General features: G+C 43.0%; 4 protein-coding genes across 5 annotated transcripts; 2 read left to right on the forward strand and 2 right to left on the reverse strand.

Annotated features, from left to right (window-relative positions):
- The first annotated feature begins 459 nt into the window (after positions 1 to 459).
- On the forward strand, positions 460 to 5,792 carry LOC135497323 (uncharacterized). The gene is made up of 3 exons (XM_064787131.1): positions 460 to 659; positions 2,650 to 4,585; positions 5,093 to 5,792. Exons 2-3 carry the CDS (start codon positions 2,702 to 2,704, stop codon positions 5,291 to 5,293), a joined length of 2,085 nt encoding a protein of 694 aa, XP_064643201.1. The 5' UTR covers positions 460 to 659; positions 2,650 to 2,701; the 3' UTR covers positions 5,294 to 5,792.
- LOC135497324 (uncharacterized) lies at positions 5,780 to 9,009 on the reverse strand. 2 transcript variants are annotated; one of them, XM_064787132.1, is made up of 4 exons: positions 8,951 to 9,009; positions 8,578 to 8,707; positions 6,673 to 6,747; positions 5,794 to 6,337 (listed from the first exon to the last, which is right to left on the reverse strand). In XM_064787132.1, the coding sequence occupies exons 1-4, from the start codon at positions 8,985 to 8,987 to the stop codon at positions 6,115 to 6,117; spliced, it is 465 nt and encodes a 154-aa protein (XP_064643202.1). In that variant the 5' UTR covers positions 8,988 to 9,009; the 3' UTR covers positions 5,794 to 6,114. The 2 variants fall into 2 exon arrangements, with proteins under 2 accessions (XP_064643203.1, XP_064643202.1); XM_064787133.1 differs by lacking the exon at positions 6,673 to 6,747 and having other exon boundaries at positions 5,780 to 6,337.
- Positions 9,010 to 10,527: 1,518 nt separating this feature from the next.
- On the reverse strand, positions 10,528 to 14,215 carry LOC135497058 (uncharacterized). Its single transcript, XM_064786726.1, has 4 exons — positions 14,113 to 14,215; positions 13,142 to 13,301; positions 12,223 to 12,297; positions 10,528 to 11,432 (listed from the first exon to the last, which is right to left on the reverse strand). The coding sequence occupies exons 1-4, from the start codon at positions 14,150 to 14,152 to the stop codon at positions 11,213 to 11,215; spliced, it is 495 nt and encodes a 164-aa protein (XP_064642796.1). The 5' UTR covers positions 14,153 to 14,215; the 3' UTR covers positions 10,528 to 11,212.
- A 1,759-nt stretch (positions 14,216 to 15,974) lies between these two features.
- On the forward strand, positions 15,975 to 24,799 carry LOC135497115 (protein DDI1 homolog 2-like). The gene is made up of 8 exons (XM_064786834.1): positions 15,975 to 16,333; positions 16,993 to 17,235; positions 17,604 to 17,730; positions 18,329 to 18,456; positions 19,123 to 19,251; positions 20,418 to 20,521; positions 21,296 to 21,482; positions 22,070 to 24,799. The coding sequence occupies exons 1-8, from the start codon at positions 16,051 to 16,053 to the stop codon at positions 22,279 to 22,281; spliced, it is 1,413 nt and encodes a 470-aa protein (XP_064642904.1). The 5' UTR covers positions 15,975 to 16,050; the 3' UTR covers positions 22,282 to 24,799.
- Positions 24,800 to 25,462: the final 663 nt, after the last annotated feature.

Here is a 25,462-nt window from a genome sequence, read left to right on the forward strand (position 1 = left end):
CATCTAGACATCGACCCAACCCCATGAATCTCGAGAACTTGTCACAAAATAGACGGCCTCAATTCGTATACTCGCACCAGCTGACCGGAAAATCTCCCCATGCAGTCATGCATACGCCCAAGATCATGAATGATATATCGAACATTTCCTGCTTGTGTGATTATATGCGTGATGGAAAGAACTAACTTATACCAGTCTTCCTGGTTTGTTTACAACATCGGAGAAAGAAATCGTCCCCAGGATTTGCCATGGTGTGCACTTTACACAGTAACCTCGTCCAAAGCAATTGATAGGCCTACATACATTTCAGGGAAATCCCGTTTTCGAAAAGAACGGCGTTATTTTTAGAAATTATAACTAATTAATCGGGCATTATCGTAGACGTGAATTGTGAGAAGCTGTTTACGAGGAGAACGTTACGCTTGACTTGAAATATTGTGCTAGATAAACCGTGGACTTGTTTGCCCAAACTGATCAAGCGTACAGCCATACTGGATCGAAGACAGTTGGAAAAAACGATTTTGTAGTCGTCCGAAATTTTGGGATCGCCATTCTTTCGGACTGTTCACAAAGATTTAATACGCTTCGTGTCGCCGCCGCTGAAGAGGACAAATATATGTGAACATGTACGCATGATTTCATGAGAAGACAAGCACGAGGTATGTACACATGTAAGCGTAGGTCTCTTTTCCAACCGTAGAAGGCGGCCCGGTTGTTCAAAGCCTGGCGAGTTTAGCGACCGCCACTAAACTTAGCGGAACCCTTGGGGTTCCTCTAATGTGAAGTAAACTAGCTAAATCAAATGCATCAAATGTGAAATGTTTATCAATGTGAAAGTGAGCGTCAGTTCAGTTGAGTTGTCATTATGAACGAATGTATTTCACTCTGAAATCAAAGTTAAAGTCAGAGTGGGACTCGTGAATAAAGCGCAACCGCTGCATTTACAGTGGGACCTTTCTATTAGGGACACTCTGACCAATGGTGTCCTTAATTGAGAGATGTCCTCATTACAGAGGTAAAATTTTATGTATACATTGTAAAATACCAATTTGGTAGTGATAGAGAGGGTGTCCTTAATAGAGAGGTATCCACTCAGGAAGGTTCCATTGTACTTAGAGTAATCAGCCCGCTCTGAGGTATTTACGATAAAATATATCATGGAACTAGTATCAAAAACTCAAAAGTAAGATGAGTTTTTGAGCTCATTCAATCAGAAGTAAAGAATACAATTAGTTCTGTGTCTCATCAAGTATACGATAGGCCACGGGACGAGTGTGAAAAATGTGAAGTTCCGTTTGACAAATTAGCGGGCAAATTGAAAACAGTCGTTTTTGGGTATTAATATGGGGGTGCTGATTTCAAAAATCAATTTTTCTCCCGCGTAAAGTTGCACATTAAGTCAGAAATGAGACCCTTAATAGGGCCTAATGGTCCCAAAGTAGGGGTCAAAAAGTTGATGTCATCGAAACATGTCAACGTGGGTATCAAAATGAAGGTCTATGGGGGTACTTTAACATTGCATAGTTTTTGGCCCCCTTAACGAACCGTGGGACCCCCCAGGGAGGGTCAAAAGGGCAAAAGTGGAAACTTTGACCGCCTCCCATGAGCTTCATGGGCACCGCATGTGGATAAAAACTGATTTATTCGACAGTACTCACATAGACCTTTTCATAGATACCCATGACGACACCCTTGGGCAAAAGGTTTTCGAGATCTTAAATTTGGAGCCTAAAAAGGGGTCAAAATTACTATCTCGGCAACCCTTACCCCGAGTGTGTTGTCATGGGTATCATTTTGAAGGTCTATACGATTACTGTCAAATAAAACAGTTTTTATCCATTTATAGTCCCTATGAAGATCGTGGGACAGGGTCAAAGTTACCACTTTTGCCCTTTTTGACCCTCCCTGGGGGGTCCCACGGTTCGTTAAGGGGGCAAAAAACTATGCAATGTTAAAGTACCCCCATAGACCTTCATTTTGATACCCACGTTGACATGTTTCGATGACATCAACTTTTTGACCCCTACTTTGGGACCATTAGGCCCTATTAAGGGTCTCATTTCTGACTTAATGTGCAACTTTACGCGGGAGAAAAATTGATTTTTGAAATCAGCACCCCCTATCACCCAAAAACGACTGTTTTCAATTTGCCCGCTAATTTCTCAAACGGAATCCTTTTTCTAGACACATTTTTGCCACTCGTCCCATGGCCTACGAAGCATTATTGTACCTCCAGTTCCCATATATTTATGTAGCAAAAGAGGCCGGGGAATCCCAATGACACGTGCGTGCGCTCACTGATATGGTCGATGTGCACGGAATAGCACTGGCTGGCAGCACCTTGAGACAAGCGCTTAGCGTGTACGTCACAACGAAGGCTGGTTTGGCTAAGTCCGGCATTGACCCTTAAAATTCTGCCATCTTGACCCGCAATGTTTGAGATCGCTAAGTCACAGTACTCCTAGATCGAATAGTGATGACGCAAGCGCATGCGAGTCAGTCTGGTCATCTTAATCCGGCCGCAATGTTTTGAGATCTTCAAGTCACTCCTGGATCCAATATGGGTGACGCAAACGCATCAGAGTCAGGTTGGACTCTGGTAGGCTACTCCCTTTAATAACTTATGTCGATTAGATTTCGTCTTTTCAGATTCAACGCCAATCGCCTAACGACCCTGCACCGCATCAACATATTGACCAAAATGGCGGTGGAACGTTCCACCTACTTCATCACTTCCGCCGTGCTGCTGGCCTTCTCAGTCGCGTACGTCTTCTCCTACTGGATCAATTCAAAGCGAAATCGGTACCTGACGTCAAACTTCAGCCTAGTTCTGTACATGACACTTCTTCTTTTCATTTGTGTCATTTGCATGCTCCGTTATCTCATCCCACGCCAGACCAGTAGCTGGGAAATACAACAGGAAGCAAGACAATCTACGCATGCGCATCGAAAAAACCGAGCTGTCATTTCCTGTATTGCGAAATGCGGGTTGGTAATTTTTCTCATAGGTGCCATTATGTTTGACTGTGTTTCCACAATTGGGCTTGTGAGTTGCATGGACGTGTTCCTAGCTGATAACTGTTACCAAAAGGAAAGAATGGTGACTGTAATCAATAAGATAGCAAAAATGCTCTTCATGGGCATCCAGGCCACGTTCCTAATATCTGAGAGCGAGATGTATGTCAAATATGGCCGATCGAACACCAGCCGGAACGTCTATATTGTGAACTCAATTATGAATTTCACGTTCGTGATTTTCACCGCCTTGCAAGAAGTAAAATCGGCCAATAAAGGTGTACATGGCGTGTACTGTGTGAGTCCGTCGTTACCCGCGAATGCCTCGACGGCGGAGAAAGCCAGCTTCCAACATCAGTACGACTGCATCAACGACCGAACCCACATGGACAAAGCGGCAATAAAAATCGGGCCATATCTCCACCCGTTTCATTCTGAATTCTGTACAATGGCGACCACCCTCAATCTCATTCTTTGGAAACTGTTCTCAAATGATAAGTTGAAGAATGACGCAACATCTACAAAGGAATGTCGCAGAAGACGCCGAATAAGATCGCAACGAATTCATCCACATGTCTCTATCATGTCCGCATCGAATTTATCGGAGGCTCCCCCTGACGGGAATGATATGACGTCATTAGAGAGGAGGCGTCTGTTAGAAAATGAAGAGACTGCGTTTGAAAATGAAATTGAAGAAAACGAGTCGGATTTTGATATCAGTCTAACGACTGATAGAACTTTCGAAAGAATCGCATCATTCGGTCGGGACAACGAAGCGGATTCTCCAGATATTGCGGTATCAACGACCTCGAGACACGATCAAGTGGGCGAATCCGAAGGCTACGGGTCAATGGACGGGAATCACACGAGTCCGCGGGGGCCTGCCTCCGATAGCCAGGAAGCCGGGTGTTCATTCCCGTGTTGCCGCGATCAGTGTCGGGGATGCCTTGATCCAAGACCGCGGCAAATTTACGGCCCGGACAACGGATGTGGTTTCATTGCATTCGCCAGTCTCGCCCTTCTCTGCGTGGAGACTGTCATGTCTCTGTTGCTACAGTCAAGAGACATGCGGAGGAAGTTGTTTACACCCCTCTACGTCATTAGCACCGCCAAAATGTCTCTCATGCTAATCACGTCCGTCTTCCTAGCAGAGATTAGCCGCAGGAAGCTTCAGACGGGTCCAAAAGTTAAGCAGACTCTGTCGGTCGGATCAATCGTTCTCATCATATCGGCTTTCATCATATTCTTATATCGAGTTCTTGAAGGGGTCGCTGCGCTCGACCTTTTGATACTGGCACCGAATTCAACTAAAATGGACGCACGTTTCATTGCCGATCATGAGTTCACCCTCGAGGTTCAAAATATCCTCGATTTCTTCAATGCATTGCTCTACATTGCGCAAGCCGCCATTCAGACAAACCTCGTTTTGAGAATCCACTGGATTATGAAACGGAACTGGCCCGATGACGTCATTGCCTCCTCGACCGCAATGCAGTTAACCACATTCCTGATGGCCGCGAACTTCTCCCAGTGGCTCCTCGGGACTGTGGTGGAGATGAAGTACCCCAAGGTAGGTCAGCTTTCATTAATTGGAGTTTTCGTAATCCCCCCTAACTGTAAGTGTCTGATATTACTATTAGGCGGAGTGTTTAACTCAAAGGGCTCCATCGATCACTAAAGCGCCCCGCAAACAAGCAATTTTTAATGCTGCAACCTGCAACAATTATCGTTGCGATAAACGATAAAAAGATAGCTCGTCTGCTTGTGAACTGGTAATCGCTGGGTTTAATCCTAATCGAATCCTAATTGTAAATCACCCGATCACCGATTCTTGTCGCAGGCACACAACACCGGCCAGCGATGACCCGCTCAAACGAGAGGTTTTTTGTTGCATGTGATCATAATCGCATGTTCGCTCGTTTGCGCAGCGGCACTTTTAAAGTGTCCCGAACTTGCTATCACGGTTCCCCCGAAGCATCCCTAAGTTACGCTCCGAACGCAGTGTATCGGCCTCGCCCTTGATATCACCGACCTTGACCTTCATCGTGACCTTGACCTTGCTATTTCTTTCTTGCAGGTCAACTTCTCGCAAGTGCTGTACTATGACGATGCGACCTGGAAGGTAGTAGTCTACGTGTTGTATCCGTTCGTCATTTACTATCGATTCCACTGCACCATGTCATTGGCAAAGCTCATGCTGTGGAGACGGGAAGTCAAGAACGCTGGGCAGCTGGGCACGCGGAGAGAGGACTTCCTCGCAACATTTGCTTATTATTAAATATACGACATTATAGTATGTTTTCTGTGCGCTGGCCTCAAAATTCAACTGCGCCATGTCCCTACTGAGAACATTTCTGAAGGCTAGGACACTGGACGGTACAAGGGCACTAACGGGACATTTGTTTATCACGGCACTGTAATCTTTATTCTACAACCTGGTGTCACGGTCCCACCACGTCCACTGTACCATGTCCCTGGCTGATTACCTGCTAGGAGGGAGGAATATCAAGAATGCCGCCCATGGTGGCAGAGTACACGAAGAGAGGAGATGGTCGGACCGGCAAGTCTGTTGGGGACAAACTTGGATCAACCTTAGTGTCAAAAACACGGACAAAGAGGAAAAAAAGACAATTGTGGATAAGTTTATAGAAAGTATATTACTGATATTCTTGAAATTCAACAAAGATAGCTTAGTGAAACAGCATAAAGAGTTTTGTATAGTGTTCGGTGGAGGCCCAGTTCTTTTAAATCACCAATAGGCGTCTCCACTGTCTCACATACATCAGCACTTATCCAGCCTACCAGTTTCTATGGCGATGTCAACCAGAACCAAGAGGGCCTTTTAATGCCAAAAGGTGGCAGCAGTAGTTAGCGGGCCAAAGCAATACAGAACCTCTTGTGGGTGAAATTGACACGGGTTTGACATGGGCTGGAAATGTATTGTGTGTCACTATCGGCTACTGCTACCTACCGGTGATAAAGTTTGTTACTCAACATGTTGAGCAACCTGCAGACCGGACCCGGCGGGCTGGACCCCTAGCCCCGCAGCCCCGCAGCCCAGTCAGCCTATAGTCCCCTAATGTCAAGTGGCATTTACTTCTATTTGCACTCCCTATAGTTTTTCACCAAGCAATAATCGTTATCTCCGACAAACCACCACGTCTTGCAGATCTTGCCCCGTGGCTTGCAGTAACACGGTGTCTCATGGAACATTGCAAGGAGTCGGTCCCGGAACCCCCTACATTGGTCGGTCACGCACTTCGCCGCCGCAGTATTTTCAACCAGCCCCTTCTCGCAGTGACAGAATCGGAAGAAGTTGTGTCTGAAAGATAAAGACATCAAAATGATTGTAAGTCAACTGTAAGTTTGGGGAGATTGGAAGGGTAGCAAAACCAACGAGATGTCATGTCGGTTAACCTGCGGTGAACATCAATCCTAAAGTCTCCTCATTTGAAGGATGGATAATACGAACAACAACGGTATAGATCGGCATGATGTAATGTGTGTGCGATTCACTCATGACTACGCATTGTAAGTTTGGGGAATTGACACCTTATTGGTTGTCTCGCCAAGACCGCGAGGGCGGAACTAAAATGTAGACCAAAACCGAGGCGGAACATGTGAGGAGAGATGTTCAGAGTCGAGAGACAGACTTACGTGTTATCGCATTGTGCGCAGTAATCGTGATCTAAGCAAGCCGAGTCAAGGTCGTCCCTTGGGGGGTAGTTCTTTCTGAAATGAGAATTTTAAAAATCGGCGCGTGGTCGTCGTTTTTGGCTCACCGTAGGGGAGTCTATACGATACCGCAGTGTCCGTCGTCCGTCGTCGTCCGTCGTCGTCGTCGTCCGTCGTCGTCGTCGTCGTCCGTCGTCGTCGTCGTATTCTGTGACACGTTTCTTAACCGCTTGTGCTATGTTCCTGAAACTTTATATACATCATTCGCAAGGTCATATCTACCCTGACACTGAACTTCGCTCCGGTCTGATTCTTGACTTTGCCACCAGGGGGCTAAAACCGAAAAGTTAAAAGGTGCAATATCTCATTTATTACTGATTTGTTTTTGACAAAAAATTTATGGTGGATACCCCTAGCAAGGATACATCACATATCGTACGGGTTTTTGATTTGACTTACTTTTCAAGGTCACAGAGGTCAAACTCTAAAATTTCACCGATTAGTGGCACGTTTTGTCTTTATTCGTCCTATAGTCTTTAAATTTGGTATGTAGACACCTGTTACGTAGCTCTACATGTTGACAAAAAATCAGGTGGATGTGGCGTACTTTTCAAGGTCACAGAGGTCAAATGGTGTGAATTGGCCGTTTGTGTGTAAATATGGCACGTTTCTTAACCACTAAGCTATGCACTTTAAACTTAGTACACATGACCCCCTAAGTCAGATGACCTGTGACACTGATTTTCGGTCTGGTCTGATTCCTAACTTGGCCAACAGTTGGCCAAAACCAAAAATAGTGAATAGTGCCATATCTCGCTTATTACTGATTAGTTTTTGGTAAAAATTTTATGGTAGATACTCTTAGCAAGGATACATCACATATGATACGGGTTTTTGATTTGACATACTTGTCAAGGTCACAGAGGTCAAATGGTGTAAATTGGCCATTTGAGCGTAACTGTGGAACGTTTGTTAACCCCTAAGGCTATGAATTTGAGACTTTATACAAAGAACCCCCTAGGTCAGTTGACCTCTGACCCTGAATTTCAGTCCGGTCTGATTCTCGACTTGGCCACCAGGGGGCCAAAAGTGAAAACCTAGAAAGTGTGATATGTCACTTATTAGGGATTCGTTTTCAATAACATTTTTATGGTAGGTTCTCCTAGCATGGATACATCACATATCATATGAGTTTTTGATCTGACCTGCTTTTCAAGGTCACAGAGGTCAAATGGCGTAAATTGGTCGTTTGATTGTAACTATGGCACGTTTCTTAACCACTAAAGCTATGAACTTTAAACTTAGTACACATGACCCCCTAGGTCAGATGACCTGTGACACTGATTTTCGGTCTGGTCTGATTCCTAACTTGGCCACCAGTTGGCCAAAACCAAAAATAGTGAATAGTGCCATATCTCGCTTATTACTGATTAGTTTTTCTTAACCACTAAAGCTATGAACTTGAAATTTGGTACACATGACTCCCTACGTCATGTTACCTCGGACACCAAATTTCAAACTGATCTGGTACTCAACTTGGCCACCAGGAGACCAAAACTAAAATAGGTAAAAAGTGCAATATCTCATTTATTAGGTGGTGTCTTCTCCAGATGTGGTCATCGAAAACCCCAGTACGCAGTACACGAGAACGGAACGTAATCGCACGCTCACCGGAAGCAAGCCATGTTCAAGACTGCCTCCCGAATTGAGCAATGATCACTGAAGTGACAGAGGGGTGACGTAAGAGTTCGACCTCGGGTGCACTCGGGCGTCGTAAACGTTGCGTTTTCTGAGCCGGGTCCTGTGCGTGCAAAAATGACGAATAACATGAATAATGCGTGGTCCACCATGGATTATATTTTACATGAAAAGAAAAAGACAGCTTACCTGCATGTTTCCTTTGGGTCATCACATTTACAGTACCCTGGTTTCACCCAGGGCCAGATACCAGTTCTTGCCTTCCCGCACCATTTTCCGTAATTCGTCAGATTATCTTGTGCGTGAGAAAGAGCAAAGCCTGAAGGAAGACGTGAAACAATGTGTTGTAGGACGGATGAAGAGGTAAGCCCAAGGGTATCAAAATGTGCTACCCAAAGTATCAAAGGTCCTATACCCAGGGTAATAAAGATGTGAGGTCGAGGATACAATATCAACGATGCGGTACCCAAGGTATCAACGATGTGATACCCTGGACATCAAAGATGTTGTTACGAGGGTAAAAGCAAACTAATGGTTACAGGTGAATGAAAATATGTCTTACCTAAAGCCATCACAACGAGAACCTTGAGTGCAATCATTTTGACCTCTTCCTTCTCCGAGTCCCACTTATCAAATGTCAATGATGCGTTCGTCACGTTTATATACTATCTATTTGAACTGACAAAGATACTAGGCAGGTACATGTTCCATTACCTCATCTATCTCGTCGCCATATACCTCCAGTGACGTCACAGATCAGTTTTCAAAATTAGTTTGCTCAGCTCATGTACCGTCGGCCTCCTCAAACAGATGCGAATAAAATGTATATAAAATGTATATAAAATGTATATAAAATGTATATAAAATGTATATAAAATGTATATAAAATGTATATAAAATGTATATAAAATGTATATAAAATGTATATAAAATGTATATAAATGTATATAAAATGTATATAAAATGTGAGTTTGTCTCGATATACACCAGGCAAAATAGAGTATACATTTTTGGCATCTGCAATACTCATTTTTTATGAAGGACGTCGCAAAAAGCAGTTGGGATGTCGAGTAACCATACCAGCAGCGGCAAGACGGCACGGGCATATAGTGGCCGTTGTTGTCCATGCGCACCCGGTTCGACACCAGTCGATACGGCCGATGCGCTCCGTCCTTGGTCAGGTTTATTTCGGAGTTTCCGTCTTCTACAGTCGTGTTGTCATTACGTACCCAGCCGACAGGCCCAGACTACCCGGGCTGATTTAGGTGTTTGCTCTCCTATAGACTGGTTGCCTACCAAGGCCAAGGAGATCAGTCTACCCCGTGCAGTGGTACTGCGATTGAGAGCAGAACTTGCTGTCCGCGTGAAAAACTAAAACCACTTGGGCGATGTTCCGCTTCATGGCCGCCGCTCCAGCAATACAACACTTGGCTTTAGTGGGTATTTGGGAATTCAACCCGCCAGTAGATTGGAGCAAGTGTCATCAAAAGACGCCAACCCGCATTCGATGAGCAGGTAATGATGTTAGGTACTGAATGACCGCTGGAATAAGTCAAGTGTCCTGCCGCGGGGGCGGTCAAAGCGGGAAACGATCCAGTGGAACCACTCTCTTATTGTGAAGTTCTGTTTGGGAAATAAGCAGGGCAAATATCTGACCCTTTCAATGAAGGGACAGGGTCAAATTTATAGTACACTTGTAGTTCAGCTTGAAAAATCACAGGTTTGTGAGGGTTGTTATGATTGCATTCTGAAGGTCACATTCTCAACGATTTATCATCAACATGATCAAAGATAAAGTGCGAAATTGCTGAGGTACTCGATAATTCTGATAACGATATTTGTCGACATGGGCCACGGTGTTTAAACAAAGTCACGGGTTCATCCGCATTGGTGACAGACGCATGTGACTGGTGCTCATTTCCGTGATAGCGTTTTTGGACATGTTTCTTTGACATGCTGCCACGCACGTACTTGGGTCATGTTCCTCTCGTGAATTCTGAAAACCTGGGAATCAAATCTCCGATATTTCTGATAACTTTAATTTACCGAATGTAATGAGGTCAAATGTTCGAATGGATCCTTTGTTGCCAGCTACTCTGTCTTACTCTTAAAATCAATTAGTGAAAATAACTACTAGTAGTTCATTAATTAGTAACTTGCTTTTACTATTCTGGTATATGTTGTTCCTATTGCACCGATCGACTACAAACTGAATTATCAAGAATATATATTCTAGATGTTGTTGTTCTGAGAGGTGTACTATTCAACAGTCTCTGAACCTATAGAATTCAAGGCCTACATCGTTCATAATTGAAAATTTCAAAATGTGGTAAGCACCGAGTTTTAGCAAATTCGTGTGCATGATAACTCCATCACGGCATTGTACACAACTGCTTTTCTATTTTCCTGGACCACCACTAATTACGAACGGCGTACCCCTTTCAGTAAGAATTAGCCTTGAACTTAAGTTACGCTCCAAGCAATAAATGTATGTAGATTAGCTCCTGCATGGAGTCCTATCTCCACACAAGCTTTTCATGCTTTTGCCGTTTTTTTACCTGTTGTCCATTAATAACAACATACATATGAGTAATACCAGTGGCATCAAACGCTTATGTGGAGATACGTAGGACGAAACTATGCGTGTAGTGAAAGTCGTAAGCCTGTGGATTGACAGCCAAATTCCAGGTGGTGATTTCCGGTTCACGTAACTGCGAAACCATGGTGTACATGTGACGTGGCCGACAGACACCAGCTGGCAAAGTGCTATGCCCTCGATCAACAAACACTTTATTGAACATCGTCTAGTCCTAGAGGTTTGTTATTAACAGTCCTGAAAGTTCTGCTTCAAGCAGTAGTCCGCGTCACCAAACAGCCAATACTTCTTGCACGACATCCCGAGGGGTTTGCAGTAACAGGGAATGACAGTGAAGAGACTGATCACACGGCTCCTGAAGTTTACGCAGTCGGCAGTCGAGCATTTCGCTTTCACGGCATTCTTGACCAGTTCGCGTTCGCACTCGCACCAGTGGAACTTTCTCGACCTGTAGAGAGACGGAGAACTCTATGTTGGCTGTTCTGAGCTAAGTTATTAGCTAATTATTTCAAGTTCAGAGAAAATGGCACCTTGACCCTCAAAGTATTGACATTGCTGAGCTTCCATACAACGCACGTCGCAAAGGGCGGAGGACGGAGGTTACGGAGGCAATACCGCTTGAAGTTCTGTATGGGCGAATGAAAAGCCACTACAAACAAACCACAACTCGGCAGGGCTTTGAGCTGAGGGGGGTTGAAGACGGCTGAAGGCCTGCATTTTTCGAGCTGGGGCATTTTCCAAAAATGGTTACAGGATATTCACAGTTAATTTTAAAACGAACTTCAAGTAAAAGGTTTTTTTTGTTACTTCAACGATTATATCCCCAAAGAGGGTACTTTACTATGTATGGAAAAGGTGGCGGGGGTTAAAAGGTGCATGAAAGAACGGGGAACGTGTGTGGAGAAGGTGGAAACGTGTCGACACGTGCTTAGATTACAGCCGTCGATTCTATCTTCGATACAATTACGATGAAGCGGCATATAGCCACGAGTACGGTGGCTGGTTAATAGGGTTAATCCCCCGATAGGCCAACATGAACGCGTATCCCATTGTTCGACCTCTCGATAACTATGTCGACCAATGGGATAGGCGTTAGCGTTCAAGTTTTGGAGAGGGGGTGCGGAAACTCCCTATTGATCTGTCAACTCCAATCGCAGCCAGCTTCTTCATCCGGGGACTACAAGATCAGCAATTCAAAATGGCTGCATCACTCCACCCGCAGTTTGCCTTCAACTTACGTTTTCGTGCAGTAAGTGCAGAGATCATGCTGCAGACACGCGGCATCCAGGCCATCGATGGGAGGCCCATTTTTCCTGTAAAGATGATAATGATAAGTAACCGTCGTTCTTGCTAAAACAATCTGACCGAAGCCGGAGACTACTACTACAAGGACCCATGACCTGAGGTCGTAGGGGCATGTGGCAGCTGGCAACAGTGATGCATGCCCTAGTAGATCTGTTTTCGGCCTTCAGGATAAGTTGAGGTGTTGTGAGGCCGGTTCACTCTTCGATGGTATCCATCCACGTTTTCCTTGGTCTTCCTCGCTTCCTCGCCTTGCAAGATTGTCTTTGCAAGCGAGTCATACCGGAGACATCAGGCCAATAAACCCAATTGGTACCTTACGTAGTGGCACAATAAAAAAAACCCGACCTTTGAGGAGGAATACTCCCCTCCAAGTGCAGAGCGAACGCTGAAGAATGCGAGTGCTTAGACAACCATGTCCCACTGGTACTGAAAAGCGATTATCGCCGCAGTGAAGCTAGACATGTCCGCGCTATAAAAATTGGCAAGTACGTACTGTGTGTTTCCATATCAGTCTGCAACAACTTTGTGAAAGGATAAGTGATGAAATGCCCGGGGCATTATGCTCTCCTCTTGCTATTATTGGCCGTCACGTTATCAATGTCGGGAAGTAGGTGTCTTTGATGCGGTAAAATAAGCCAGCTGCCGTCGAGGCTCCCAAGTGGCCATAAGCGGCGTAAGGATTTTATACCTCATTCTGTGAATACATTGGCTGCAAGTAACCGTTACTGCAACTTCCAATATATAGGCTACCAGCTGAACACAGGGTCATATTTGGTACTTGTGACGTCAAAGGTTGCGCCCGACAAAAAGATACACTCGCTTAAATGTGATGTAAATGGAAAATAGACTCACCTGCACGTCTCCACCCCATCGGAGCATTTGCAGACGGCGAGGCGGGTGCGATTCTTTGGGAAGAGTCCTGTGTTCCTCTTGCCGCACCACTGGCCGTAGTTGAACAAGCTCATCGAGTCGGTCAGCCCCAGCAAGCTAAACGCATTGGCAGCAACAATAACTGTAAGGAGGGAATGTATAAATGGTGTAGATCATCCTGAACCTCATGGTCTTTTACTCCCTTTAAAAGAACATTATACCCGGGCTAAATGTTGATAAGATGCAAAGAGCCTAGTGGTGCAAGACAGGTTCATGTTACACTCAGGACGTAGTGGACCAGCCTCGTCTTGTAGTGAGGAAGCACGATCAGGATGACGAAATGGACTGCAAATGAATCTAGATACAAGTACGTAGGGAAACATATTGTTTTTCATAAGCGACGTTTTGCAGTACTGTAATCTCGACTAGGAGCTCGTCCCTACAGACTGTCACGCCTCACATTTGAGTTAGCGCTTGATGGATTTCTTCCATGATGGATTCATCAGCAACATCCATTGATAGAATACTGTACACTCGGCTGGGAGCCGTCCTGGAGTGACATTTCATGCTCCAATAAACAGACGTACATGCGGCCATGGATGCCACAATGCAGAACATAGTTTAATTTAAAGTTGGTGGTGACTTTGTTCTTAAAAGATCAATTCAGTAGTTTGGGATGATTGAAAATTATAAAGTTTTTTTTATAGCGCTTGACGAAAATGATGTTGACAGTAGCAACCAATACGGACTTCTATGCTATCAAGTCCCTGCTATTTTTTAATTTATTTTTAGTGCAGATTCCAGTATCTGTTACACTACGGAAGCAGTGGACCGTCCTTGTCCCTCACCCTATGAGACAGTATGAATAGGACGATGAAATGGACTGCCCGTGGAGTCTAATGTTAAATGGCGGAGAAGACGTGATGAGACGAGCTAACAAATGATAGGCCTACCTGCTGTAAAAAACAGAAGTGTCTTCATCAGAGTCTTCATTTCGAGAAAAGCGTCCGAATTTCAGATCTTAGAACTTGTACATGTATTATTACCGTCAGTGGTTTATCTAATCAAGGGCGAGGTATATATAGGCCATATCATGCGCACGTAGGGCCATCTTACTATAATTACTTCCATAATATCCAAGTAGCCTCTTCCGTGATTAGTTTGAAGAGGGCGAAGGTCATGTTTTCTGTCCACATATTAAAGGCCCACTCCGTTCGTTAAAGAGATTACAATTTAAGTTGAATTTGAAGATTTCTAATTGTTTGATTTCGAGCTGAATACGAATGTCAACAATGCTATTGTTTAGACTGATGTACAAAGACAATAAATGCCAAGTTTCAACGAATTTTCGTGCATAATAACTGCACTGCGTAATGTGTTCCTTGAAATTCCAAGCCCTTCTAAGTCCTAACTGCCTCAATACAAAAGGCAAAGACAGAAATTGGCAACATTGCCGGTGCCATGACTGATTCGCGATTGGTCTGTCTATGATGGGCGCATCTCTTTCACATTGGTAGAAACAAACGGTGTAGCAGCCAGCTCCGATTCGGTCTGGTTGTGTCTGTCTCATCTCTCTCACCGTATGGACAGGGCGGTGGAGCTGCCAGGTCCGATTCGGTCTGGTTGTGTCTGTCTCATCTCTCTCACCGTATGGACAGGGCGGTGGAGCTGCCTGGTCCGATTCGGTCTGGTTGTGTCTGTTTCATCTCTCTCACCGTATGGACAGGGCGGTGGAGCTGCCTGGTCCGATTCGGTCTGGTTGTGTCTGTCTCATCTCTCTCACCGTATGGACAGGGCGGTGGAGCTGCCTGGTCCGATTCGGTCTGGTTGTGTCTGTCTCATCTCTCTCACCGTATGGACAGGGCGGTGGAGCTGCCTGGTCCGATTCGGTCTGGTTGTGTCTGTTTCATCTCTCTCACCGTATGGACAGGGCTGTGGTGCTGCCAGGTCCGATTCGGCCTGGTTGCGTCTGTCTCATCTCTCTCACCGTATGAACAGGGCGGTGGAGCAGCCAGCTCCGATTCGGTCTGGTTGCGTCTGTCTCATCTCTCTCACAGTATGGACAGGACGGTGGAGCTGTCGAGGATGTTGAGACCCAACGCGGATGCGGATGCGGATGCCAGCAGCAGTAGCACTCCCTTCAAGTTTTATTTGGGCGGCGGAAGATATTTCACGATAAATATCTTCAATGGACGACAATAGGTCGATATTCGGAGACATTTTCTGCCGGAGGATTCTATCGGGGTAACGGAACCCATTCCGACTTAGCAGGGGATCAATATGACTATGGACGAGTGGAACATATTCAAGGGACTAGCGCCGACAATGGAACGTCTTGTTCCCGAACTTTTAACTTTGATGCCATGCATGATATCTGAATCACATCAAAATCAGCAGGGCTATCTGCAGTGTGCCGAATGCAACCCGTAAGTACAATAGTACTTGATTTGATTGGGAGTACTTTGATTGGGAGTATGATTATGAGATTGTGACATTTGGACGAATTGCAGTGAAAATACTTGAAGAATATTTCAAGTGAAGTAAAACGAAAGGTCCATACCGAAGATCGCGTTTAGGCATACATATGTCAGAAAGGTCGCCGTGGATTTGTCTCAGATCCCTACGTCTCGAATCCCATGATGGGCACGGATCGCCGAAGACCACGTGCGCGCACATTCGCTTTTCCCGCGTTATGAACTTGCCGCGAATTTGCCGAGGAAGGTCACATGACAGACCAAAAATAGATTCACACGAGAAACTTGCATACATTAACAAACCCCCCTCGCTTTTAATAGTATTTCGAAGTATGGTGAACTCGCGTTGCGATGACTCTTCGATTTATACTCGATTTATCTCTCTAAATCAATAACCAGACACTAAAATACCTCAAGATGAGAGTTACTTTTATGCTTGATGAACAGATCGTCCCTTTGGAAGTGTCTGAAGACATGGAAATACGAGATATCAAGGCTTTGTGTATCTCTTTGTTGGACTTGGAACACGTTCCTTCCTCAGACCTTTCACTGATTTGGCATGGCCAAGTTCTTAGTAATCTCACCAACACGTTGAAAAGTTATGGTGTAGCGGACGATGATCTCATACTGATAGAAAAAGCTAATGCAATGCAGCAGTCACCGTCGGTTCGAAGACCACCACCACCACAACAGTCCCAAGGTAAATCCATAACGGTGGTGTTCACCGACTGAGTAGCGCGGCCTATAGGCCTATTACTATAGATTCATGCTCTTGATTGGGAACAACGTTTACATAACGTAGTGTTGGCCGTCGTCACGTCACCAAGCATTTTTACATTACTGTAACGTGACGAGACGCAACGTCTTCGTAAACGTTGTTCCCAATCAAGTGCATGGATCTATAGTATTAGCCTTTGATTGATTGGGAACAATGTTTACGAAGACGTTGCGTCTCGTCACGTTACAGTAATGTAAAAATGCATGGTGACGTGACGACGGCCAACACTACGTTATGTTATCGTTGTTGCCAATCAAGTGCATGGATCTAAGACTCTTTTGCCAGATATGCCGGTACCACCTACTGACCTAGGAATGATCGGACCAACAAACCACCTTTACAATAAGCCTACATCTTAAGGTAAAAGACGCCAGACAATGGCTTGAGAGGTCTCCAAATAGATCTTTGATTAAAAGGGCCAGCTGAAAGTAGCACGAGGTAAATAAAGTGTGCAAAGAATGCATCCACACTTCAATGATTTGGTGTTATTATGTGAAAAGTATAACTTGTCTTTCAGTATATATTTTTGATGAAAACATTTTGATTGAATGCAGTTTCACTATCTATCCACTTTCACTCAGGTGCTGGAAGAGCAAACATGATCGACTTCTCCCAGATCAGGATTCCGGGGAGTTCTCAATCTCAGGCAACCTCCTCCCCCAGACCACCAGTGGCACCACAAGCACAACAACCAACAGTAGAGGAAGATATGCCGGATGATCCAGCGACAATTTTCAACATTCTCAGGGACAGGCCTGATCAAAGGGCTGTTCTCAAAGTGAGGAATCCTCCACTTTCTGAAGCATTGGAGGCAAATGACCTTGGTAAGAAGTATTTTTTGCTGCCAATTTTTGGCTGATGAGCTACCTTCAAGGCAAACAGACTAAAATGTTCTCATTCGGTTGTTTACCTTCCCTTTAGATCAAAGAAACCTATGACTAGACCAAAGTCTGGAATCTGTAAGGTTTTCCTTCTTAAAAAAATTTAGACGGGCCTATACATGCACATGTAGAAGGATAACCATAGTTATGTCCGCAGACATATTTCGTTTATTTCTTGGCTTATCTTCCTTTCTTTTCAGTCTAAGTTGAAAAAAAACTACACTGTGGATGGATGGTCTTAGATTAAAAAGAATTTCTATCACACATCTTCTTTCTGGTTATTATACTTAAATATTTTTTTTAATTTTCAGTAAAATTTACCGCGGAATTGAACAAACAAAGAAAGGAAAAAACTGATCGGGAACTGGCGAGAATAGCCTTGATTAACTCTGATCCTTTTGATATGGAAGCTCAGAGAAAGATTGCAGAAGAAATCAGGTACGGTTTTCGAACCTAAATACAAGTACAGTAGAACCTCTCTATTAGTATTAAGGACACCCTCGGGACTGACAAGTGCTGTCCTTAATAGAGAGGTGTCCTTAATAGAGAGGTGTCCTTAATAGAGAGGTGTCCTTAATAGAGAGGTGTCCTTAATAGAGAGGTGTCCTTAATAGAGTGGTCGAATGCAATGGAAACAAAAAATTTGGGACCAAAACTAGTGTCCTTAATATGGAGGTTGTCCTTAATAGAGAGGTTGTCCTTAATAGAGAGGTGTCTGCTAAGGGAGGTTCCACTGTTATGCCAAGTTGAAATACAAATGCAGCTCAATTACTTGTTATCAATATAAATAATCCATTTGGTTGGTACTGTCAACCATTTTGACAAATGACGCTTGTACCATATACTGGTGGTGATTTTTGGTTGGCATGAGGTGTGTGCCCCCTCCCCCCTCCCCTCCCCCCGTCTTAGCCAGAGCACAACAATTTTTGAGAGCACCTCTCCTCAGAGATTAAAAAACTTCAAATTTTAGCCCCTGGTAGATGCTCTGAAAGATCACGTACTCTTTGTGACATACTTTGCCATCCTATATTTTCAGGTTAAAAAATGTTGAAAGTAACATGGAAACGGCTATGGAATATTCACCAGAGAGCTTTGGCCAGGTTGTGATGTTGTACATAGATTGTATGGTCAATGGTCATTATGTGAAAGCATTTGTCGATTCAGGTACATGTTATTTAGGGGCCATCCATTTAGTACGTACGAAAAGCCAGGTTTTTGGACCCCCTCCCCCACTGTACTCACGGTGTACGTTTCGGTACTACCCCCCTCCCCTTGAGTACGTAGGCACTGTGACTGCTGCCAGCTGTGGTCTTAGGACTTATAATTTAGTATTACCTATATAATGTAGTGTCAGCCAGCGTCTATTGCGGATATTGAACAGTTTGTTTTGAAGTATTAAACAAGAGCCAATTCAGAAATGTGACTCGCTCTACCAAAACTAGGCGCTTGTCGCATCTGAACTCGACAGGTTGATACGGACTTGTTGTTCATTTCCCTATTGTAGACCTTTTGTGAAATCTATTACAAACTGATTTGGTCACATTTCACAAAAGGTCTACAATAGCGCCTCGTTTTGGTAGAGCGGGTCACAAATTAACACTTTTCGGTATAACCATTAGTTGTGAAATCCGCCATGATAAAACGCAAGCAGACGTCAACTTGAGCAACACGAGATATTTTGGTTTTGCCTTGACTTCTAGCACTAGTATGGTACTACAAACTGTCAATACTAATGTCTTACAAATGGTACACAAAACTGATATCCTAATATCTTAATTCGATTGGGTTAAACACCTTTTTAAATATCCATTGTCGTGTTTTCCTTTTCAGGAGCACAGATGACAATCATGAGTCAAGCCTGTGCTGAGCGGTGTGGCATAATGAGGTTGGTCGATGTACGCTGGGCTGGTATCGCAAAGGGAGTTGGCGTGCAAAAAATTATTGGACGAGTGCATTTAGGTGAGTATCACAGTAGGAATGACTTGATGGTGGAGTTGGACATCAGCCTTGAAAGTCACCCTTGTAAAACCAGAGATACAATCTGGTTCTGCCTGGAATGTCATGATTGCTTGTTATACCAGACTTGTTAACAAAGGCTATGGAGCTCCATCATGGTAATTTTGACAGGAGACAAGACCACTAATGAATATTCATAGGTTGGAGTATCGAGGCCTATCAATTAGACGAGTGCATGTTTTTTACTCTCAAGTACATATTTGGAGAGGTATTGAAAAAATATTTGTTGTGGCAAGTCTACAGATATAAAGAAATTATTTGATGAAAAAATTAATTTCGAATTTTGCTAATTGGGTAATAGGGGGCGTGTTTTGAGTTTTTTCTGCCAGTTGGCTGAAAAGAGTGGAAATATCAAAGTCTGTCTAATTTGAATACCCCGTACTACATTTGTACATGGAAATTTCCATTTGTGGACATGGAAATCTACATTCATACATGGAAATCTACATTTGTACATGGAAATCTACATTTGTACATGGAAGTCTGCATTCGTACATGGAAATCTACATTTGTACATGGAAATCTACATTTGTACATAGAAATCTACATTCGTACATGGAAATCTACATTTGTACATGGAAATCTACATTTGTACATGGAAATCTACATTCGTAAATAGAAATCTACATTCGTACATGGAAATCTACATTCGTACATGGAAATCTACATTTGTACATGGAAATCTACATTCGTACATGGAAATCTACATTCGTACATGGAAATCTACATTCATACATGGAAATCTACATTTGTACATGGAAATCTACATTCGTACATGGAAATCTACAATCGTACATGGAAATCTACATTCGTACATGGAAATCTACATACATGGACTTCTATTCTATATTTGTACATGGAAATCTACATTTGTACATGGAAATCTACATTTGTACATGGACTTCTACATTTGTACATGGACTTCTATATTTGTACATGGACTTCTACATTTGTACATAGACTTCTATATTTGTACATGGACTTCTACATTTGTACATGGACTTCTATATTTGTACATGGAAATCTACATTTGTACATGGACTTCTACATTTGTACATGGACTTCTATACTTGGAAATCTATATTTACCAGAAACCTAATTCATTTCAGGTCAGATAAAAATAGGTGATGACTTCTTGCAGTCGTCCTTCTCCATTCTTGAAGAACAACCAATGGACATGCTGCTAGGACTGGACATGCTCAAACGACACCAGGTAATTTCAGACTTCAAATAACGGTCTACGCTGTTTCCTAAAAATTTGAAATTTATGATTGAATTTGAAATTTACTTTTGCATAAATGCGTACTAAAAATTTGAAATTTCAGCACTATGGCTTTTTAGACAGATCATACAAATACTATAAATATCAAGTTTCAGCAAATTTGTATGCATGACAACTGCACTTCGTACGCAATTGTGTTTAACAGAATTTCTATTTTTCTGGACCACCAGTAGAGTAATATGAAAGGTGTACCCCTTTGACAAATAAAGGGGTGCCGCGTTCAATCAAAGACTACATCATTTGGTGGGCGTGCCTTCAGTTTTCTGGCTCCCCAACTGTGGAACTCTCTAAGCTGTAATCTACGGGACACTCAGTCACTCCTTGCTTTCAGGAACACTCTAAAGACGGTCCTATTTCAGAAGTACTTTGCTCGCTAGGGTGCGCACTCGAACAGTTTAATTGCTGGATTTGAGCGCCTTACAAGTTTTTATTGTATTGTATTGTATAAAATGAGAACACTTTGTTTTGTGTAATTGCTGAGCGTAATTGCTGGCAATCTATAGATTTATAGATCGATAGATTCGGAACAACGCTTTATTCATTTAGGGGAAGAGACATATCATCTTTCAGCGTGAAGAAGTAAATTTTTTTGAGAAACTCGTACATTTTTTAACCCGTGTAATGTTACTTAAGTGTTTATGATGACTAGCAGTCGAAGCAAGCACTGTGAAACAAAACACTAATTCAGTGTTCCTTACTTTGCAGTGTTGTATAGACCTAAAACGAAATGTATTAACCATCGGAACGACTGGGACCGAGACACCATTCTTACCAGAATCTGATCTTCCCGAACATGCGCGTCTCAATCGCACATCCTCAGTCACAGATATGGAGGATAACGATCGCATGTTGGCTGAAGCTTTGGCAAAGTCCTCAGAGGAAGCTAGCGCAGGTATGTACGGTAGAACCTCTCTATTAAGGACGCCCTCGAGACTGACAAGTGCTGTCCATAATAGAGTGTTCTCCTGATTAGAGAGGTTAAATTGAATAGAAACCAATTTGGGACCAGACCTATTGTCCTTTATAGAAAGGTTGTCCTTATTAGAGAGGTGTCCCCTGAGAGAGGTTCCACAGAATATGTTCATCTGAAGTGGACTGGAATCTCTCTTAGGCACCTTCCCCATAGAACTATACCCTATACTATACTATACGCGAACAATAGTTTCATGGTCATGCACCCTTTGTGAAGCCATTGTTCGCGTATAGTGTAGTATACCGTATACCTCTATGGGGAAGGTGCCTTAGCGGACACCTCTGTTAACAGGACACCCTCTTATTTGGGACAGTGGTTGGTTAGCAGCCAGCTAGTTAAATATAGGGTACAATACAAACTGCCTTCTCACCAGGTGCCTGGCATTAGAGACAGGAGTTTGGAAGTAGAGACTGTCCAATAAGCCAAAAGCTGGCTGGCCCTTTCATTAGGTCTGACACTATAATAAACAAACTTCACTTTTATAGCTTCTTGATGTTATGTTTCAGGTCGGGCCAGTGGTAGTGCGGCTGGTAGAAGTGGCCAAAGCTCATCGACCGGCTCAAGTGCTACACCGCAATACCCTGAAGCAGACATTCAAAAAATTGTGAGTCGTGGGTTTTCTCGGCAGCAGGCCTTAGCCGAACTCCGTCATGCTAGTGGTGACCTGAACAAGGCCTTAATTGCCCTCATTACGAAATCTATAGGAAAGAGAACGTAAAGCTGTCATGTGTGGATATTTATAACCAGAAGTGGAACTTGTACTGTGTGTTTTGTGAAAGATTGTCAATAAATCCTGAATTTTAATGGTAAATTGACTTATGTTATTGGTAACTCTCCCATTATGAAATCTATAGAAAACAGAAATTAATTAAAGAAGCTGTCTCCGGTGGATATTTTTAACCAGAATTGGAACTTATACTGTGTGTTTTGTGAAAGGTTGTCAATTTATCCTGGATTTTAATGTTGAATTGACTCATCATTGGTAACACTTATCAGTCTAAAGTCCTGACATCTGGGCTCGTTTCATCTGTTATTACAAGAAAATCGTCAGGTGAAGAATGAGGCTATGCAGATGCTTCCAGTGCATGCATAGTCGTAAATTTTACAGGCCCCAGTTTAAGTAAGCCAAAATATTCCTCTGACAGGGCCATCTGAGGCTTATGAATGAGTGACACAGTTACCTCAGTATCATCATCAATTAAATATTTTGTGAGTTCAGATCTATTTTATGTGGAAACGAGTGTATTTACATGGGAAAGTTCTGTCTCTTGTTTTGTACCGGGATTATTCCAAATGAACCACCATTGCGACAGGCTTCAGGCTTTCCAGTCTGACGAACACCTTCATACAATGTACCTTGTAATTTCAGTTTCCAAAAACTGAGGCCCATTTCTCATATGGCTATCTCAAAGTCAAACAGGAAGTGACATATTTTGGGCTTCCAGACATTACCTCATTGGATTCAGAAACAGAATTCATAATTTTTGAGGTGCATTAGCAGATAATGCTTCAACAAAAAAAGATTTTTTGAATTTGAAACAATTTTTATGCTTATTTGGGTAGGTGTGGCACTCTCTTGCACCTTTGAACATTGTAAGAATCATGCAATTGAAAAGCCTGAGTTTAAAAACATTTTAATAATGTTCTTCCTCCTCTTGGATAGATTTCTGAAACGAATCTGGCTTACTACTGAAAACCTTGTGATTGCTGAGCACGATATTTTTTATTTCACTCAAAATACAATGATTGCTATCAATCATGTCATTTATTTATTGAATGCTGCTCAGAATGACAATAATGTCTGTTTTTAATTAAACACTTCTCAGAATGATTTCGTTGTCAGAGTGCTTTGTCAAGTTTGGCGTAAGCCATCTTGACCACAAAGGTTTTCGCATCTTGTCAAGATATACCCCAGCTATGTCTAGAGGGAGTATGAACCATGAGGTTCAGGATGGGTGTAAGCTTGACTCTGTAGATATGGGAATATCATTTAAATTTTTGTATCCAACTGTCTCTCCCTGTTGTAATTAATGTTCAGTTCAGTTCATTTCAAATGTTTTGCCAAATACGTGATGTCTCAAGGAAGTTGCAGCTACAGTGTAGATCTGTTGATCACTTTGATTGGATGTGCTCCATGAGAGATCCAGTAAGCTCTTGAATATTTGCTTGTCTTATTTTTGTGCATTTATTTTAAAGACGGTTGAATGCTTGCGTGCGCTCCATGAATTTGTGTTGTATGAATGACATCACACACCTCCAGGTTGTGCGGAGGGTCTGCATTGAGTGACATACTGAAAATCCCTAAATATTCCCTTGCCATATTTTTTCGTTTTTAAAGAAATTCCGCTTAAAGATATGGGTGCAAAAAAGAAACTATAGTTGTAATAACTAATGAAGGATTGTCGTGACATAGAATTTGAGGTGTGCAAAGTTTTAGTTTAACAAAACACGAAACAAAAATGACTATGTATATTACTGGGTACAAGTGCAGCACTCTTCAGGAAAAATGGGATATCATTATTAAAGCATCATGGCATAAATGGCAATGCTACGCACAATATGTATTCTGGCATTAGTGGAATCAGGGCCTTAGTGGAATCAGGTTTTGAATAATGATGTTTTTCAGCATGTGACTGTCTCTGGTAATTGGTTTTCCTACTTGTAGGCCTGGTTTAGGTTTGCTGTTGTTTTGCTCAGTCTTCGTTTAGAAATGTCTGCAAGTTTGTTGTCACTCGTACGTTATCAACACTACTGTGAATCTCTTTATGTTTGCAAGCTTCAAGCTGTCCAGTGTACATTGTATTTTCAATAGAGGATGAGCAGTGATGTCATTTTGACATCCATTTAGACATCCGTTTGTGACCTTTACCCTGCGGACGTCAACGATTAGCGTCTTGGTGGGCTGCCGTCGGCAAAGTCCGCCTTGGGATTCAATGTTGCTACTTGTGTTTTTTTGTGATGGTGTCTTCTGCATGGCCGATTTAGCATTAAACATGTACAGTAGAATCTCTCTATTACCGACACACTAGACTGACAAGTGTTGTCCGTTATAGAGAGGTGCCCTGAGTGGTCGAATTTGAATGTCACGGTTAGAATATCTACTGTAACTTCCATTATCGAAATGAATGAAGGAGTCGAAAAATTGTAAATTTTCTAAATGAAGTTTGAGATGAGGTATGAGTCTTATTTTCCTTGCTCTGATTCAGCATTAAAATTCTATAATCTTTTACGAAAAATTGCAGTTTCGTGTTCACTATTTTCACGCAAAGGTTTGTGGCCCGGCCCAAGGTTACATCTTCATCCTCTTGTGGGTCACGAAACCAATTCGTTGCCTCGAATGTGCCATTGAGACCTCCATAGAGACCTTCCCTAGGTCTCTACCTACCCAAAAATGTGTATGTTCTTGTATTTTTAATGTCAACGATTTGGTCTCTGGGTCAATCCAGGACATGCCATGCGTCCTGCGGCGGGGCACATCTGACCTCGCACCCCGACCAGTCCACCGCACTGGCTATATACTAGTGAGACCCCAGTTTATTGATCTATAGCCGCAGAGAATAGAGGTAGGGAGGCCAATACCACTGGATTCGGAGTGTACTGATAAGCTGCTCAAATCTTATTCGTTCTGGTTCAGTGACCGCCGTGATTGTCTTCAAAGATCGCTGTCACATCCAAAGAAGACAAATGTTTGGAGACAATTCGTTTAGTTTGATGACGTTCCGAGAGGTGGCTAAGTCACTTATGACGTCAAGGGTAGGCTATTTTTAGAAAGTGTCACGGTCATATGACCAATGTAATCATCCGCAATATTTACATATGAATTTAGTCAGACAGCATCTATATCCTATTTAAAGAGGTTGAATAGCGCCTCCAGAAGCAAGCAACAGCGTCACCCGTAG

The sequence above is a fragment of the Lineus longissimus genome, chromosome 12, assembly GCF_910592395.1.
Source record: "Lineus longissimus chromosome 12, tnLinLong1.2, whole genome shotgun sequence".
Lineage (NCBI taxonomy): Eukaryota > Metazoa > Nemertea > Pilidiophora > Heteronemertea > Lineidae > Lineus > Lineus longissimus.

Coding starts and splice junctions, on each gene's coding strand:
- LOC135497323 (XM_064787131.1), top strand. CDS start 2,702: ATGGCGGTGGAACGTTCCACCTACTTCATCACTTCCGCCGTGCTGCTG. Junction 4,586..5,092: donor TGGAGATGAAGTACCCCAAG/GTAGGTCAGCTT, acceptor TCTTTCTTGCAG/GTCAACTTCTCGCAAGTGCT.
- LOC135497324 (XM_064787132.1), bottom strand. CDS start 8,987: ATGATTGCACTCAAGGTTCTCGTTGTGATGGCTTTAG. Junction 6,748..8,577: donor GACCCAAAGGAAACATGCAG/GTAAGCTGTCTT, acceptor TTCTCATTTCAG/AAAGAACTACCCCCCAAGGG. Junction 6,338..6,672: donor TGCGCACAATGCGATAACAC/GTAAGTCTGTCT, acceptor TTTATCTTTCAG/ACACAACTTCTTCCGATTCT.
- LOC135497058 (XM_064786726.1), bottom strand. CDS start 14,152: ATGAAGACTCTGATGAAGACACTTCTGTTTTTTACAGCAG. Junction 13,302..14,112: donor ACTTCTGTTTTTTACAGCAG/GTAGGCCTATCA, acceptor CCCTCCTTACAG/TTATTGTTGCTGCCAATGCG. Junction 12,298..13,141: donor GATGGGGTGGAGACGTGCAG/GTGAGTCTATTT, acceptor TCATCTTTACAG/GAAAAATGGGCCTCCCATCG.
- LOC135497115 (XM_064786834.1), top strand. CDS start 16,051: ATGAGAGTTACTTTTATGCTTGATGAACAGATCGTCCCTTTGGAAGTG. Junction 17,236..17,603: donor ATTGGAGGCAAATGACCTTG/GTAAGAAGTATT, acceptor TTTAATTTTCAG/TAAAATTTACCGCGGAATTG. Junction 21,483..22,069: donor CTCAGAGGAAGCTAGCGCAG/GTATGTACGGTA, acceptor GTTATGTTTCAG/GTCGGGCCAGTGGTAGTGCG.